The 17,907-nt window shown below is 49.4% G+C and overlaps 2 protein-coding genes across 9 annotated transcripts in view; one reads left to right on the top strand and one right to left on the bottom strand.

Moving 5' to 3' along the window:
• Positions 1-13,680, top strand: part of REV1 (REV1 DNA directed polymerase) — an 83,148-nt gene extending 69,468 nt beyond the window's left edge. For 2 of the 6 annotated variants that reach the window (XM_070798294.1, XM_070798293.1), the window contains exons 13-23: positions 1,855-2,075; positions 2,342-2,514; positions 7,602-7,704; positions 8,917-9,079; positions 9,212-9,414; positions 10,475-10,708; positions 11,262-11,382; positions 12,127-12,347; positions 12,453-12,609; positions 12,847-12,949; positions 13,271-13,680. In XM_070798294.1, the coding sequence (XP_070654395.1) occupies positions 1,855-2,075; positions 2,342-2,514; positions 7,602-7,704; positions 8,917-9,079; positions 9,212-9,414; positions 10,475-10,708; positions 11,262-11,382; positions 12,127-12,347; positions 12,453-12,609; positions 12,847-12,949; positions 13,271-13,382 (1,811 nt within the window). In that variant the 3' untranslated portion in view covers positions 13,383-13,680. Of the gene's footprint in view, positions 1-1,854; positions 2,076-2,341; positions 2,515-7,601; positions 7,705-8,892; positions 9,080-9,211; positions 9,415-10,474; positions 10,709-11,261; positions 11,383-12,126; positions 12,348-12,452; positions 12,610-12,846; positions 12,950-13,270 lie in introns of those variants that run through there. The other 4 variants (XM_070798292.1, XM_070798291.1, XM_070798295.1 and 1 more) reach the window with 3 other exon arrangements.
• A 210-nt stretch (positions 13,681-13,890) lies between these two features.
• The window catches only part of EIF5B (eukaryotic translation initiation factor 5B), a 75,619-nt gene continuing 71,602 nt past the window's right edge, over positions 13,891-17,907 (bottom strand). For all 3 annotated transcript variants that reach the window (XM_019969787.2, XM_019969788.2, XM_070798297.1), the window contains exons 22-24: positions 17,019-17,157; positions 15,661-15,822; positions 13,891-15,327 (exon numbers count right to left, since the gene is read on the bottom strand). In XM_019969787.2, the coding sequence (XP_019825346.1) occupies positions 15,220-15,327; positions 15,661-15,822; positions 17,019-17,157 (409 nt within the window). In that variant the 3' untranslated portion in view covers positions 13,891-15,219. The remainder of the gene's footprint in view (positions 15,328-15,660; positions 15,823-17,018; positions 17,158-17,907) is intronic.

Genomic DNA, 17,907 nt, shown 5'->3' with positions numbered 1-17,907 from the left:
GCACAGCCTTGAATTTCCTGAGACAGCTGAGATGCGGGGAAGCGGGGCAGCCAGGATGCACTTCCTCCCGCAAACCACCTTCTCACGCTGCCCCTCTCTGCTTCAGAAGCGGCTTGTAGCCAGCTGTGGCCACCCGGAATTGTCCATGAGATTTTTATATGTAACACTACTGACTTTTATAAAAGTCCTCAAATTTATTATTGGACAGGCTTTAGAGCTTTTTAGTATGTAAAATGTCAGCATTTTCAGTTGTTATCCCTGCCCTGAGCTGGTAACTCATCTAAAATACGAGCTGTTCCTTTGGAAACGGGTTTCACATATGTACAGGAGACTAGGCAGTAAAAGTTTCTGAGAATTCTTACAAAGAAGCAGCTATTAATCTTGTTAAAAATTAGCAATTTTCCAGGTGGCACTCGTAAAGAACCCACCTGCCAATGCAGGAGACATGGGAGACGCAGCTTCAGTCCCTGGGTCAGGAAGATCCCCTGGAGGAGGGCATGGCAACTCCAGTGTTCTTGCCTGGAGAATCTCATGGACAGAGGAGCCTGGTGGGCAGCACGACCGCAGCAGCTCAGCACACGTGTGCACACCGGCTGCTACTGCCTGATCATTCTCTCTTTAGGGCTTCCCCGGTGGCTCATCAGTAAAGACCCTGCTTGCGGTGCAGGAGGCGAGGGTTCAGTCCCTGGGTCGGGAAGATCTCCTGGAGAAGGGAATGGCAACCTCCCCTTACATTCGGTTAGGTTTCACGAAAACTCTGGTCTTTGTGTGCACAGTGTCCCAAGTTCGCGCTTGGTCTCCGTTCTGACTTGAGCTTTAAGGTGGCACACGGGCAGTGCAGTGCCCTGAGCGCCTCTCACCTGACGTCCATCGGGGGCAGGTTGTCTTGAGTCACACGTGCCCCTCGCCCCCTTCCGTGGCTGTGTACCTTTTATAAGGTGGTCCACCTCCCTCCTAACCATGTGTCCACATAACGGCTATAAGGGGTTCCCCTTGCAGAACCTGGACGGACTGCTTGTCCCCACAAGGCCACTCAGAGAACTGGAGACAGAAGTAGTGGAGGGTGGGCCAGGACCCCGCAGGAGACCAGAACCTCAGTCTGAATTGCTGAGGGACTTACGGATCTTGTCATGTGGAGACCATGTTCATAAGCGTTCAGCACCCTTTGGATGAGGCTTCACCTTGCAGATGGTGACGAGGGGACTGCTGGGTGCCGGCCTGGCTGCAGGAAACTCACTGCCTTTCTAGGGAGATAGGCCTCGTTTGTACAAGACTTCTGCCTGTCCTCCGCTCGCTGCCACTTGGCTCAAGAAGCATCATCCCACGTCACTTGTGCCACCTTGTTTGGTATGAGAGCATGTGGGCACGCGCCTGTCATGACTTCTGGTTCTAGTTCCCGTTCAAAGAAAACGTGGCTGAAGCCACTGAGAAGTGTGATTGCCGAAACCATGGCAGAATCCCTCACATTGCCGGGCCTCCTAGAATGTAGTCATGCTGTAGACCAGCTTAAGCCAGTGTGTGACTTAGTTGATTTTGTGCCTAAGATAGAAAACTTGATTACTCAATAATAAATAAAAATCACTCTTTTTGGAAAACTAACTGACTACTACCCATTTGAGAAGTTCTGGCTCACCTGTAGGTGGAGTCCAAATTGAGAAGCAGTGTCTGGAAATAACTTTCTAGTATGATTGGCACTAAAAAAAATTCTAAATCTGTGAGCTGCTTCAGTGGTGTCACTTCAGAACTTTCAGAGAGAATACTTTAAATAGATGTTTGCGCGTGAGCGGTCATTTCATGTCACGGAGTTGTTTTTAATAGTTTACATGCCGAATTAAGGAACTGTCCCTTTCCTAGGAGTTGGACGTTCCATGGAATCCAAGCTGATGTCTTTGGGGATTAGGACGTGTGGAGACTTGCAGTATATGACCATGGCCAAACTCCAGAAAGAATTTGGTTCCAAAACTGGTCAGATGCTTTATAGGTTCTGCCGAGGTTTGGACGACAGACCAGTTCGCACTGAAAAGGAAAGAAAATCTATTTCAGCTGAGATCAACTATGGAATAAGGTTTTCCCAGGTACTGATCTCCTCACAGGTTTTAGCTTCTGTTTTTCATATTTGCACATAGTCCTGTCTCCCCAGCTAGACCATAGACTATTGACACTTGAAATGAAGCCTTAAAACCCTTGCCGTCCCCAGAGCTGGCAGAACGTATGTTCTTAACTAGAGCAGACAGTGCAGTAGATCATCACATGTTAAATATGGAAGGTTAATATACTTGAGAACAACCATTAGGCGCAAAGGAAAATAACATGGGTATTTTCTATGTTTATCTTTCTGTAGCCAAAAGAAGCAGAAGCTTTTCTTCTGAGTCTTTCAGAAGAAATTCAGCGGCGCCTTGAAGCTGTAGGCATGAAGGGTAAACGCCTGACTCTCAAAATCATGGTACGGAAGCCGGGAGCCCCTGTAGAATCCGCCAAATATGGAGGCCATGGCATTTGTGACATCACCACCAGGTAAGCCTACTAATAAAAAGGACATTAGATATTGATATTTCATTACAGGTCGTTGTAATGAATGGAAAATGACAGAAAAACAACAAGGAAAAGTGTGCCCAAAGAGCTGCAGACACTGACGCTCCTGGGTGTCGTGCAGAGCCAGGTCTTGGCCCCCGGCCGTGGAACGGCCCTGCGGGCCAGGTCGCCCCAGCCTGTCGGCGTGTCCGACGGGGCAGGCTGTCCTGTCCTTGGGGTCTGCAGGCCGTGGCTTCGGTGCAGGGACAGGAAGCGGGTGCTTGTGGGCTTGGTGGGAAGGTCCCGTGGGGAAGCATCAGTGCAGTTACTCAGAAAATGATTGCAGTGAGGACTTTATTTCATTTAGGGAGGTGTGATTTCTTTCTTGTGAAAAGATTAATCATAGTAGTCTCTGGAAATTGGTAGAAAGCATTTTAAAACCCTATTTTTTTAAATGTGAGGGCCACTAATATAAGACTGATGTTAAGGTCTGGCCTCATATGTAAGGCCAATATGAAAATACCTAATTTTGTATGCCATTTATACTATACAGGACACTGTATTGTAAAGCTCTGGTTGACTGACAGGTAAATTAAAATACAGTGTAGTAGTTTCTTCTTGCTATCTACTCAATTTTAAATACGTTACAGTTTCTTAGAACTCTGTATTTTGGTGCATTCAGAAGTACCTAGGAGCTGAGTCTGTCTAAGCTCAGTGAGAAAATCTGCCTTCATTTAAGCCTTTTTGGAAAAATCCAGATATTCCAAAAAATCTAGTTAGCAACACAACATTAAAAATTGGGATTTTAACTATACTCTATGCTGCTGCTAAGTCACTTCAGTCGTGTCTGACTCTCTGTGACCCCATAGATGGCAGCCCACCAGGCTCCCCTGTCCCTGGGATTCTCCAGGCAAGAACACTGGAGTGGGTTGCCATTTCCTTCTCCAATGCATGAAAGTGAAAAGTGAAAGTGAAGTAGCTCGGTCATGTCCGACAGTCATGTCCGACTCTTCGAGACCCCATGGACTGCAGCCTACCAGGCTCCTCCATCCATGGGATTTACCAGGCAAGAGGACTGGAGTTGGGTGCCATCGCCTTCCCCCCGCAATTCAATAATAATATTCATTCAGCGTTTTTGTATGCACTTATCTGCTTGCTGTTACTGGTATTTGTTCATTTTTGTCCTATTTAACTTAAAAAGTTTTATTTTGAAAAACGTACACATGTAAGCAGAGAATAGTGTCCTGAAGCCCTCACCCCGAGTCCCACGGTCGCTGCTGGGCCCTGCGCCACCACCGGCCCCCAGCTGTTCTGGAGTGGCTCTCAGAGACCGAACCGTTTCCTCCATGGGTTTCCAGGTGTTTATCTCTGACAAGACTCTGCTTTAGTGAACACAGGACAGCTCAAAAGCTGCCTGCATCGCTGGCAGTAAAGTGCTCATTTCACCATGCCCTTTACCTTTGGGTAAGACGTGCTTTGCTTCGAGCATTTACCTGATAGCTATTGACTGTTTGTACGTGAACTGCTGGCACGTGGGCGCCTCTGGACTCTTAGTAGGACGTGCAGGCCAGGGGGCTTCACTGGGCCTTTACCTTTATGTAAGGCATGACAATGCATGATAATTACACTTCGTAAACTGAGAGTAGTGTCACTTTATAAATATGTTGATCAATTGTAAGCCATTCATTTCAGCCTTACATTTTGGGGGTATTATAACTGCCTAAGAGAAGCTTTAGGTAAGAGCTTCTGAAATATTATAATACTGATCCTGTATTTCCTCTAACTTAGGGGATGATAAACTACTTCCTGTGGCCCACATCCGGCCTGTGGCCTGTTTTTACATGATTTGTGGTAACTAAGAATGATTTTTATATGAAAGTTTGTATAAAATAGAGACTATGTGAAAGAGACGACAGAGTGTAAGCTCCCAGACGTGTTGTAGTTAGGAGTCTGGTGTGCCTGCATGAATTCAGTGTGTGATCATTTTGTGACCTCAGACTCCCTGCAGGCATGTGCCTCACGTGTTAAGAGACTGTCACTGCAATGACAAATTTTGTAAGTCAGAGAGCCACGTGGAGATTGAGATCTGTGGCTTCATTACCACTTAGGGAAATTTTTCTCATAACAGTTCCCTTTTGGAAAAAGAAGTTTTCCTTCTGGGGGTTCTTTTGTGTATGTGTTTATTTTGGATTGTATATGTGTTTTTTAAAGTGATTAATTGAAAAGGTCAAATAACAGCTTCTAGCCCCTTGCCCCTCACCTCTCCCCGGTTCCGATCACCGTTCTTCTTTTGTGGTTCCTTTTGATACTCACACCCATAGTTTTCCAAAATGTCAGCAGAGTCTGCAGTAGCAGCGGGCTTACCGCTTCCTCCTGTTGCTGCCGTCCTCGTGTTCCGTTTGCCCCGGTAGACCTGGTGGGTTTCGGTTCGGCCCATCCAGTGTGCCACTGTTAGGATGCGTGTGTATCCACATACCCCATACTGTCCACTGGGCTAACCTTTCCTTTCCTTTTGATTGCATTTCTCTTCAAGTTACTGAGCATCCGGTTTTGCTGTTTTGTGAATTTACCACTGAGTTTACCCCCAAACTCCCTTGCAGTGTGACTGTGTTTCAGCACATCCGCAGGTCCGTTACTGGTTTTGACCTCTTTTCTTAGAGGCCTGTGTCTTGGGGCAGCCCAGCCTGCTACTCCAGTCGGAGTTCGTTTTAAGAGTTGCTGAAAAGTTGGAGTTGTGAGATGGCCTTTTTCTGTGTGGATCCATTTTGTCCCTGATCTGCTCAGAGCTTGAGCAAGAATTCACGGGTGTAAACCCATCTCTGCTCATACTCACCGGTTTGCTGACCTAAAGTATAAACATAACTTAGCAATTGTCCTTCCTCAGATAAAGAACGGAGAAGGCAATGGCACCCCACTCCAGTACTCTTGCCTGGAAAATCCCATGGACGGAGGAGCCTGGTAGGCTGCAGTCCATGGGGTCGCTGAGGGTCGGACACGACTGAGCGACTTCACTTTCACTTTTCACTTTCATGCATTGGAGGAGGAAATGGCAACCCACTCCAGTGTTCTTGCCTGGAGAATCCCAGGGACGGGGGAGCCTGGTGGGCTGCTGTCTGTGGGGTCGCACAGAGTCGGACACGACTGAAGCGACTCAGCAGCAGCAGCAGATAAAGAAAGGCTCCGTTGCCATCACCTTCTCAGGGCTCCTGTTCTGACCGCCTCTTGAGAGGAAAGCAGCTCTGTATCCCAAGCGCTCTGGGGTGGTCTTCATTTGTCTTTGTGCCCGGTACTTTGTCAGTGAATGTTTTTTAAGTTTTCATCTCTAATAACTAAATTTTTCATTTCTACTAACATTTTGAGTTTTTAAATTTATTCTTTGGAACTTAAGTATTTTAGTTCCCTTCCCAGAGAGAATTTCTCTCTTGCCTCCTGAAGATTCTAATAGTCCCAATGTCAGTCTGTTTCTCTAAGCTCCTTTTATTCCAGTTTCCGTTGCTGTCTTGAGATTTTCTTCAAGCATTTACCTGATAGCTGTTCACTATACGTGAACTGCTGACACGTGGGCGCCTCCGGACTCTTAGAAGGACACGCAGGCCAGGGGGAGCCGATGGGGGGCTGTGGTCTTTGGTCACTCACCAGGTCGGGCAGTATCTGCCGCCCTTCCTATGAGATGTGCAGCCCTGGGTGGGCGAGAAGACGGGCCATGCAGCTGGTGTTCTGGGTGCTCAGGAGGGGTTCTGGGGGGAGGGTGCGCTGTGCTGCAGAGGGGCCTTGCTCCTCCTCGCTGTGCCCCCCAGTCTGTAGCTTCTGTGTCACCATCCCCGTCTCTGGGAAGCTGTCAGGGAAGGAGGCACCCCCCACACACATACCCGACACCTCTGACTGCTGAGCCCTTCAGAGGTTCTGTACTATAAACTGGCTTATCTCAGAGTTGGTGCCTTGCTTTACACATTTAACAGGCATTTGGTAACTTATTTACTGATTTGCTTTCAGTATTCAAGAGTTTATGCCATTTGGAAAGAATTTCAAGTCCTTTTTAGTGTTGTTTTGGAGAGAAAATAAACATGTTTAAACCACCACAGTCCACTACTACAAATCTTGCTTTTAAGTTATTCTCTGTTGATCTGTGTGAAATACACTTAAGATAACCGTTATCAGTGGAAATTTTTTGCAAATGGGTTTCCTTAAAGAAATAGGGACTTTTCCAAAATAAGAACATGATGTATTCATGGTATGGAAAAAATCAAGAGTAGATGTAGTTTTTGGCACCTAATAATGCTGGCACATTGCAGGAGACCTGGGTTCGATCCCTGTGTTGGGAAGATCCCCTGGAGAGGGAAATGGTAACCCATTCCAGTATTCTTGCCTGGAGAGTCCCATGGCAGAGGAGCCTGGCAGGCTATGGGGTTGCAAGAGTCACACGACTTAGCAACTAAACCACCGCCATCAGTGCTGGCACATTCTCTGGTCCTCCTTGAGGAGTCTTTAGATGTAAGAACTGTGTAGTCGAGTCTGGGTTTCAGACAGGGTGCCACCACCCTTCCTTTATCAGAGCTGTCCACACATCCTGTGTCCACTTAAGAGACCCTCTGGGAGGAAAGGACAGTTAGGTTGGGCGTGTTCACGTGTTGCAAACAGTGTCAGGAGAACCCAGGAGTCGTCTTTCTCTTGTGAGCAGGAACTGTAACTCCGCATAGACAGTCTTGCAACCTAAAAGCTCTGTTGGAGCCGACATCGTTGTGCTTACACTCACGGTTGAGAAGCAGCACAGATGCTGATATTAAATATACATTAAAATATTTACGTTTTCTATGAGACATTTTTCAGCATATTTTTAGCTGACCAGGTCTCTGAAAGTCCCAGTCGTCTTGATTTTCCTTTCCCCATTGTTGCCCGCGTAATGGATTTCACATTATTGGCTTCACTGAAGGAAGGCACTCCTTCCTTACTAAGGATCCCAGTTACTTAAAGCTTTTGATAACTCTTTACAACTTTAATCCTTTTAAACAGTTCCGTACCGCTTATGGACTAGAGAATACATACGGAATGCAGCTTTTGTTCTTTAAAAAAGTTGATTCTATCACCTGCAGGACCGTGACTCTTGACCAAGCAACAGACAGTGCAAAACTCATTGGCACAGCCACGCTGAACATGTTTCACACGATGAAGCTCAGCATAGCTGACATGCGAGGGGTGAGTAGGGAAAACTCTGAACACGTTTCACGCGATGAAGCTCGGCATAGCTGACATGCGAGGGGTGAGTAGGGAAAACCCTGAACATGCTTCACGCGATGAAGCTCAGCATAGCTGACGTGCGAGGGATGAGTAGGGAAAACCCTGAACATGCTTCACGCGATGAAGCTCAGCATAGCTGACGTGCGAGGGGTGAGTAGGGAAAACCCTGAACATGTTTCACACGATGAAGCTCGGCATAGCTGACATGCGAGGGGTAAGTAGGGAAAACCCTGAACTGTAACGCTTTTCTTACTTGAGGGTTCATCTGAGGGTGCTCATGGTGCGATGCAGGGTTTCACCCACTCATGGTCTTGAATTTTTAAAGCGTTTTTCCGTTAGTCAGGGACCACTGCTGTGGTCCCTGCAGTGGACAGGGCCGGGGGGACTGTGAGGCTGCAAATGTTCTGACCTCTGAGGTCCTTTTTTGTCAGAAATTTGCTCTGAGGTCTGATGACCTAGCAGGGAGACTTTACCCCAGGCACTTGAAGGTACCTTTGGAACAGATGGTGAGAGGGCATCTAGATGTAAAAACCTCACTTTTCCTAAAGATTAACCTTTGTAGGTCGTGTGTGCACACATAAGGGTAGTTAGTGGCATGGTGTGGGTTTTGTGGAAGGACTGCAGTGTCCGTAGTGGTGATAAGACTCCCCCCGACACACACCCCCGAGCACTGGAGTGATTGAATGAGTGCTCCCTGGAGCGGGGCTGCTTCCCTGTGCTTCCCTGCAGCACACCCCCTCCCACCCCACCCCAAATGATGGATGAAGTAGGGCTGCAAGCACACTGCCCCCCAGTTACATTTTGTTGAAGTCTTAAAACTTAATTGGTATTTCCTGATAGTCCAGTTGGGAGGACTCAGCACCTTCAGTGCTTTGGGCTGGGGTTTGGTCCGTGGTTGGGAAGCTAAGATCCCACAAGCTGTAGCCGAAAATAAATAAAAGCTTAATTGATGAAAACGTCAGTGGGCACAGTATTCTACTTTTCTGGAGTTTCTGATTTTGAAGAAATTGGTTAGAATTAGATACTGAAGGTTGAGGTAAATTAACTGCTCACCAGCTACTCAACTGCTCACCAGCTACTGCAGAAGTAGTTTTGGAATAAGTGACATAAAAGGCTGAATATTTTTCACTGAACTTTTCTTTCTAGAAACCTGTTTCACTCTGGTTGCAGGTTGGGATTCATGTGAATCAGTTGGTTCCAGCGAATCCAAACCCGCCCGCGTGCCTCAGCCACCCAGCGGCCCAGCCCAGCCACGGTGCGGGCAGGGCCCCGTCGGTCCTGGAGCTCCTGCAGGCCCAGCGGGCGAGGCGGCCCCCGGAAGAGGAGCCCGCAGGTCAGTGCTGCCGGCGCCCGGGAGGGCTCTGCCGGACGCGTGCAGCAGCCTGACGTTCTGAGTTACAATGAATACGTAACGAGGCCTTCTTTGCGTGAAGAAGCTATTTTATGACATCTCCTGTATTTCCAGTATTTCTGGCTGCTGTGGATCTGGAAATGCCACCTGCCCCTCGATCTTGCACTGTGCCGTCTCTGTCTCCACACCTGACGTCAGGTGTCGTGCCTGTCACTACCAGCAAAGCCGAGTGTGCCAGCAAGTGGAATGGGCTGCATTCTCCCGTCAGTTTAAAGCCAAGACTCAACTTGAGCATAGAGGTCCCGTCACCTTCCCAGGTGTGTATTCACAGTTGTAGACGTGAGGTCAGCACGAGAGTAGCTTTACAGCAGGAATGCAATTTTTCTTTACCAGTAACAGCCAAGGGAGAAAGGGCTACCTGTCAGGGAGGATCCAGGTGTTCATTCCAATGAGTAATGACCGAGAAGCCAGAGTGCTTCCATGGAGACCTGCCGCTCTCGCAGGTCGTGCAGCATGGATGAAAGCCAGTTCCTGAACTGTCGCCATCAGCAGCCACCAGACGTAATTGTGGTGACTGACCGTGGTCAACAGCACAGCTTTGCTGCAGAGGCCTTACATCAGAGGTTTTTCTTGCAGCCTTGGCAAGCAGCTCACTCTGTAGGGTGAATGATTTTCCTAACATAAGCTATTCACTCAGCTGATGTGGGCTGTAAGCGTCGTATGCTATTGGTGTGTTTGCAGTTTAGAAGCTCTGTTGGGAAAATCCACTTTCTCTGTGCCCCTGAGCAGTGGGGGCTGTAAGGCAAGGGAAAGGGGTGGGTGTGACCGGGCCGGGGGAGGGCACGGGTTTCTGGTGAGCTCCCCGAGGGGTGGCTCCCAGCAAGCCAGCCTGGCCTGCCCAGTGTCTGCAGTCATGTTGCGTGAGGATGTCACGGATGGGCAGGGGGTTCTGGTGTGTAGGCTGGAGTGGAGTGAAGTTTCTAGAATCCCTTTTTTCTGGATTGCTGCTCTCAGACAAATAGATGTGAGGCAGGCAGTCTCCTGTCTGAAAAGTAAACCTCTGATTCTGGATCCATCCCAGAAATGGGTATGTGCCTTGGGCTCTGGCTGCTTCCAGGGCAAGGTCTAGGACTGCCCCTGAGCAGGAGGTCCAGTGAGGAGGTGGGCAGAGCTGGCCCTGGGAACCAGCCAGGGGCTTGCACTGGTCATCTCCAGAGTCCACATCAGACCAGCCAGGCGTCAGTGGCCAAAATCCCAGCCAATTCCAGAAGCTGGTCTGTCTGGGGGTGGCCTTGCTAGCCGGGCACCTGTAGCTCACCTCGCTGCCCCCTGTCCAGTGCAGACACGTGGTCTCTGAGTATCTGTCTGCTCTCACAGCTCGATCGCTCCGTCCTGGAGGCTCTCCCACCCGACCTCCGGGAGCAGGTGGAGCAGGCGTGTGCTGTGCAGCAGGCGGAGCCACCAGGCGACCGGAGGAGAGAGCCTGTCAATGGCTGCAGCACAGGGATCCTGCCACAACCCGTGGGGACTGTGCTGCTACAAATCCCGGCACCTCAAGACCCTAACAGTGACACGGGAATTAATTTAATAGCCCTTCCGGCATTTTCCCAGGTGAGTGTCCTCGGCCGTCCAGCCCCCAGCACTTCTCTTCTCCTCTGCCCCTCCCAGGGCTGACCATGGCCCTCGTGGGAGGAGCGTGGCCGGTCTCCACATCACCCGCGGGACAGAAGCTGACAGAGCAGCCAGGACACCAGGGCAAAGAGGGAGGCTGTGGTGTGGGGGTGCCTACAGCTCCCCGCAAAGAAAGAATAGTCTGCTGTTCCCTGGGCCCCTCTCAGCACCAGGGACGACAACAGTCAGGGTTTGAGGTTTCAGGCGCGCTACACACACACCTGTTTTTTTTGCATTTTGCTCCCCATTTTCCATTAGTGCTTCTTGTCCTGGTGGTTTTTGTTCATCGATTCATATCCAAAGTTGTATTCCTTATTCTCAGCCTAAAACCTTGTGAGAATTTAATGAGCTTTGCTGCTGAGGACCATACATACAGATAAAAATACATACAGATCAGAAAAGTATGATTTGAAATACTTAGTGAAAAAATCAGCCAGCTGCCTATATATAGAGCCAGCCCAGGTTTGACTTCAAACTTGCTCCTTTCCACCAGGTGGACCCAGAGGTGTTTGCGGCTCTCCCTGTGGAGCTTCAGAAGGAGCTGAGAGCAGCCTACGATCAAAGACAGCGTCAGGGAGAACACAGCCCTCCCCAGCAGCCGGCCGGCGCCCCCGGTAAGCTGTGCGGGCTTCAGGGACCGGCAGTGGAGCTGTGAGGAGCGCGCGTGTGGTTGGGTTGTTGTCGTGTGCCGGCCTGGGTCAAGCCGTCAGTCCTGTTCGTGCCCGCCCGCTCAGAGACAGAGGGGAGGCTGTCCGAGTCCCAGGCGGACCGTACCTGGTACTTCTTACATCTGAACAGGATACCACCCAGAAATCTGAGTTATCTGTCAAGTCTGCTGTCCTTTGAGACTGTTCCTTCAAAGGATGTAGCTTTAAAGCACAGAATCTGAAGGTTTTCTGAACATGCGTCACAAACACATTTAACACATCACTGCCCTGGGGATTTTTTTTTTTTTTTGGGGGGTGGGGGTGGGATTTTTGCAGTAAGTGGTTTGTTATATAAGTGAACACTGAAATACCTCTGGCCAGTAACGTTCTGTTCCAATAACACATTAATGTCTCCGGTCAGAAGTCATTTTAACAAGAAGTTGTTAAAATGAAAACGAGAGTAACAGTGCTGCTGAACTGTCGGAAGCAGTCCCCCTGTTGGAAGTTTCCCTTGACTCCTGTGAGCCCCCGAGATAGACACGCAGAGGCCATGAGGCCGAGCAACCCTTGGAGCTGTGGGGCTGGCGGCCGCCCTCAGACTGGGCACGTGCCCACGTGCAGGGGTGCACACGGCAGAAAAGGGAGCCTGTATGCTCTCCCCCTCACTCCCTTGGCATGTATGTTGAGGATCTTACATCCATCTTCCTCTAGTGCCAAAGAACCCGTTACTGCAGCTAAAACCAGCAGCAGCGAAAGACAAGAAAAGAAACAAGAAAAAAAATCCCCTCAGCCCCCAAAGAAAGATTCAGAGCCCTCTGAAAACCACCCTGGTGAACAGCCCAGCGAAGACCCTGCCAGGGGCCTGCACAAGTCCCCAGAAGCTCCTTGATGGGTTTCTAAAACACGAAGGTCCCACGTCAGAGAAACCTCTGGTAACTCTTCTACGTTTTTTAAACTTTGACCCCTTCCTTCATCAGATCCTCCTGTACCGGATGTTATGTAAATCCAGCACTTGTTATCATTTGTTTTCTTAACAGGGAGAACTCTCTGCTTCCACTTCAGGTGTTGCTGGCCTTTCTGGGTTGCAGCCTGACGTATCCACAAGTGTCAGGCCCCCGGCGCCCAACCTGGCTGGAGCCGTGGAGTTCAGTGACGTGAAGACTCTGCTCAGAGAGTGGATCACCACCATCTCAGGTTGGTGGCCCTGCTGTCGGTGCTGAGAAGTGACAGCCTGGGTGTAGAGCATGAACTCAGCTAGAGGGAGGAGCTAGTTTCCAAGGTCTGATAAACCAGCCCCTGCACTGTGGGCTTGGCTCTGCAGCCTTGCTCACTACAGCCCCCCGGGGTGAGGTCTCCCCACTTTCCCCACGGAGTGCAGCCTTCCCCCTTCAGAAGGATAAGCTGACCCTCACACTGCTCTCCCCACTCTAGATCCGATGGAGGAAGACATTCTGCAAGTTGTAAAATACTGCACTGATCTAATAGAGGAAAAGGATTTGGAAAAGTTGGACCTCGTTATAAAATACATGAAAAGGTAAACTATTCAGTGCTTTTTACCAAAAGGAAAAAGCGTGTCTGTCACCACAGCTCCTGGGGTAGGGCAGGATGGCGGGGGGGTGCAGGCTGCACCCTTTCTGGGCATTGCTTACATTAACTGGGCTCCTCAGAGTTACGTGAGAGCCATGGTTTTCATTTTGAACACCAGCTAGTATTGACTGGGGAGTAAAAAGGGGTCAAAACGAGATTGTTCCTCCTCTCAAATAAGTCAAGTACCTTTTTGAGTGTTTATATTGAAACTGTTCAAACCCTTAAGCTTTACTTAATATACACTAACCTCTTCTCTCCTCACCTGTAGGCTGATGCAGCAGTCGGTGGAGTCGGTTTGGAATATGGCATTTGACTTTATTCTCGACAATGTTCAGGTGGTTTTACAGCAAACATACGGAAGCACATTAAAAGTCACATGAAGATGAATTACCAGGGAGCCTGGCGCTCTCCGCTAGCTGTGCCATAAGTGCTTGTGAGGTATTTGCAAAGTGCATGATAGTAATGCTCTGAGTTTTATAATTTTAAATTTCTTTTTAAGCAAAGTGTTTTGTACATTTCTTTTCAGTAAGTGCCAAATTTGTCAGTATTGCATGTAAATAATTGTGTTCTTTTACTGTAGCATAGATTCTATTTACAAAATGTTTGTTTATAAAGTTTTATGGATTTTTACAGTGAAGTGTTTACAGTTGTTTAATAAAGAACTGTATGTATATTTTGTACAGGCTCCTTTTTGTGAATCCTTTAGGAAGCAAATCCTGAACTATTCTACTTAAAGAGGCTGAAAACCCTCCAAGCTGGCCGGTTACAGGCTCCGTGCTAAGCGCTGACATTCCTGAGAGCCCTGACTGGTGTGTACTTGTGCCAGCCAAGCAAGGGTAAAGCAAGCGTGCACTCACTCACTCCTAACCCAAAGCACCGACACAGGAACATGTTAACAAAGTCTTCTTTACTTCTTCCGAGTGGAGGAATTCACATATTTTGAATTAGAACACACACACAATGAAGACTGAGTTTTTCCTGGGAAAATTGTGTCCCCAGATGGTTGAGAGGTTTTGTCTTTGCCTCTACTGGCCCTTGAGAAACTTCAGAAATAATGAAGAATGGTACAGATTTCCAAATGTATATAAAAGTATTCGTCTATGCTATATGACTTTAAAAATATAGTTTATAACTCTATGCCAGTGAATACTTGGGGACACCTGCTATCCAACACCCCCACTGACTTCACTCAACACTGTGCTATAGAAGGTAGGCAGGTACTAGTCTGATGCTAACAGACTGCTGCTCTCAGGGACCCACTTCCCATAGTCTTCAGGAAAACCTTAGGGAACTAGCTACCACCAAATTACTAATATGACGAAACTGTTATGCCTCTGTAACAACTTAGAAAGAAATACTAAGTCCAGACAGTTAATCAACACCCTGCTGATTGTCTCGTCAGAAAATATATGCACGATAGAACCTGCCAGGACAAACAGACGCAAACTGATGTGTAAAAACCCTGCTGCGACGTGTGCTAGGACCCAAGGTGACCGGACGGTTCCTGTCCTCGAGAGAATGTGCTGTACCGGGAGGAGGCTTGGAGAGCAGCTCTGCGGACAGGAAGGGAAGCCCAGCGGCGCTTGCGGGCCGCGTCTGGGTTCTTTATTAGGACTGAGGATGGTGCTGAGAACTGTGGACACTCATGACCACACAAGCGGTGAAGGGCAGCCGGCGATGCTCGACACCATGGTTTCACACAAAGCAGATAAAGAAATATCAAGACAGCTGAAATTTTCTATTTTAAAAAATTCCTAAGGGCATATGGCAGAAGAATGCTGGGAGAAGAATCACTGGGAAGGAAATGAATAAATAAAGATGTGTTTCTTACCTCAAAAAAGTCCCAAGAATCACAAAATCTGCAGAAGCTTGGTTAATCAAATACTGCAGTACTGATTTAATCAGTATAAAATTGAAAGAGCTTTAGATCTGTAATAAAAATCCAAATTTGGGGAAGGAAGGGCAAACTTTAAAACAGCAGCCAGTAGGGGAGGGCGTGGGCGAGTGAACAGGCACGTCGGAGCTGTGGGGACGTGTATCGACCACTGTCAAACCAGTGTAGTTTCTTGGTTTCTCATGGAAAACATTTTATACACCTAGTTTTTTCCTTCTATACTTAAGGTCAATCAGTGTTCAGACAGGTCCATTCCTTGTTTTTCTTGGTGATATTAACACATAATATTGCATTGACTCCAATTTCTGCCCCCGGTGGAAAAATTAGATGATTTCAAACACTTTCTTCAGCTCCACAATAAGCTGCCAGTCACTCTTCTGCATCTCGTCTCTGAACCAGTCTTTGAGAGCATCGATGGACTGCCGGCTGATCTGCAAGGCCCGAGGCACAGACAATAAACAAAACCACATAACAAATGAGTGCCCGGTGCTGCCATCACCAAGACAGCTCCGGCGGGGCTCAGCAAGGCCACGCCCACCTGTCTGTCAGGACGCAGAGGCCCAGGGCCCCCTCTGCTCAGCAAGTCAGGGAGAGGGGGCCCGACCTAGATGTTCTAGTGGGTGCTCTGAGGAGGCTGGACGCCAGGCCAAGCCTTAATGAAGAATCCAGTCCCTTCGGGTTCTAAACATCAGCCCTCCGCTCCCGAGTAAAGTCATCAGAAGAGCCAACAGCCCCCTCTCTCAACTGCTGAGTGAGTGGCTTACCTTACTGACGAGAATGTCTGTAGCTTCAAAATGGCGTCCATACATTTTGGGAGATTCACCTGGGATGGGTTCTATTTTGACACAGACTTCTTGTCCTTTTTTCGCAACATCCACTTGTTTATGGTTTACTTCAATACTTGTTACTATTCCAATGTCAACAAACTGTAAAGAACAGAAACTGCAGTGTGAGCAGAGGCCCTCTGAGTTGTTTCTACCCTGCCCTCTGCGTGACAACTGCCGGAGGAGGAGGAACAGCAGGCCCAGAAGCCCCGGGTCAGAAATGAGCCTGGGGTGACCGGCATGGAGAACAAGGGGGCGAGTGGAGAGGCAGGGAGCCCACGTGGGGTGGGCGCTGTGAGCCACCTGCCCTTGGCCACAGTGAGGGGAGCCAGAGCACCACTGCTGCCTGGATCCTCACCCAGGAGAATATGAGTGAAAACGGAATCTAGTTTGGCTAAAGCCCCACCAGGGACCCCTGCTGCCAGGAAGTGTCCAGCTCAGCCCACTGAGCTGGTGGAGGAGCGATGAGCCCCAGGGGCAGCTGAGTCACGGTGCGCAGAGGACGGTACTCGGGAGCCAGGCCTCCTGGGGCACCTTAGGGCCCCAGCAAGGGACAGCAGGCTCCAAGTGCCATGCAGCAAGGACAGGACCCAGCCTGAATGGGCTTCTGCCGAGCAAACGCCTAACTGGGTACTGAGAGAGATGAACCCTTGTGTACAAGATGCCTGAAGGGAAGGAAGTCCAGGGTGGGGGAGAAGGTACAACCACTGCCCAGGGCAGGACAGTGAGTGGTTAAACTGGGCAAACTGTCCCTGATGGAGATGCTGAGTGTCCTTCCCAGCCACGTGGAAACCACCAGACAAATCCAGGCTGAGGAGCCCTCTGTGAAACTACTGGTCTGGACTCTTCAGAAAGGATGGCGGGCTGTTCCTGATCAAGACCGAAGCACTAATAACCAGACTCCACATACCTGGATGGAGCCCTGGGCAGGATCAAGCAAACAACATGACCAGAGACATTTGGGGCACTATCGGTGAAGTGTCAATGAGAACTGTGAATCACAGGATTTACTCAATGTTACTTTTCCCTAGGTATGACGCTAATCCAGAGGAAAGATGAATGAGTGTTCATTATTCTAGTCTGAATTTTCTCCCAGACTCAGAAGTATGAAGGTCAATAATTCTGTAGCTTTCATTACGTCAAGCACTGACACCAGGTGCTGAGAATCGACACTGATAAGGAGCTGCCATCGAGGAGTCAAGTACAGGGAGGGACGAGCTCTGCTGGGTTTTTTGTTCACTCCTGAACTGCCAGAACTGCTTTAAGAGAAGACTTTTCTAAGTACACCCAGAACTTACATTTTTGCTGGGCACGCACATGGGTGTCCCCTGCTTCACCTGCCCTGCTTCCACAGTCACGCCCATCACTATCGGATCCCGAGAATTGAAGATAAACTGAGGGAGGATCTTTATCTTGCAGGGGAATACTGCTATGTGCCTGCAAGAAAAAAGTACAACCCAAGGATTTTTCAGCTTACAGAATCCCTTAAGATGCATGAAAAAGCAAGCACCAGTGACTCTTGAGATGTCTCCTCCCCTCGGGGGAGAGCAACAGGGAGGCTGGCCCTCCCGCAGGTCCTGCTGGCCAGAGCCCCACCCACATCCCGCCTGGACCAGGGGGGCTGGCGAAGGGCTCTTACCGCTGACCCCTAAAGCCCTGCCCACAGCCTACCAGGTGCTTCCTGCGCTCTCCCCGAGGTCACTGGTGCCTCTGCCTCAGTACCCACCCTGATCAGGGCTCTTCTTACCCCCCCACCCCGCCCCAGGCGTCTGGGCTGCACCCTTCATTCTCAGATCAGCTGCCTCCCTAGCCACACCGTCAAACTCAGCTCGTCTCCCTGAGGCTTTTCCCTGCTTTACCCTGCATCTCCCAGCTTCTCCCATGTTCTCTACCAGTCCTACCCCTGAGCTCCAAGAGAAGGGACCTGCCAGGGTCGCCCTTGGAGCTCTGCTGGAGGCGGCGAGGCTCCTTACGCAGGGCCCTTCACTTTCTAATTCCCCACTCACACTGGTCCACGCGACCCCAGGTGAGGACTCCCAACCCATTAATGCAACCTAGGTCTGCCGAATGGAAAATAAAATACTGAAGAGAAACGTTACAGAGAACGTGGGGTCACACACTGCGTCCCAGGCGGGCGGGGTCTGTGGCAGCGCGTCACCGTGGGGCAGCAAGCGCCGCGCTGCTGAT

This window comes from Bos indicus, chromosome 11 (assembly GCF_029378745.1).
Source record: "Bos indicus isolate NIAB-ARS_2022 breed Sahiwal x Tharparkar chromosome 11, NIAB-ARS_B.indTharparkar_mat_pri_1.0, whole genome shotgun sequence".
In the NCBI taxonomy this organism is placed as follows: Eukaryota; Metazoa; Chordata; class Mammalia; order Artiodactyla; family Bovidae; genus Bos; species Bos indicus.
Note: the sequence above shows the minus strand (reverse complement) of the source record. Positions and strands in the feature narration are given on the sequence as shown.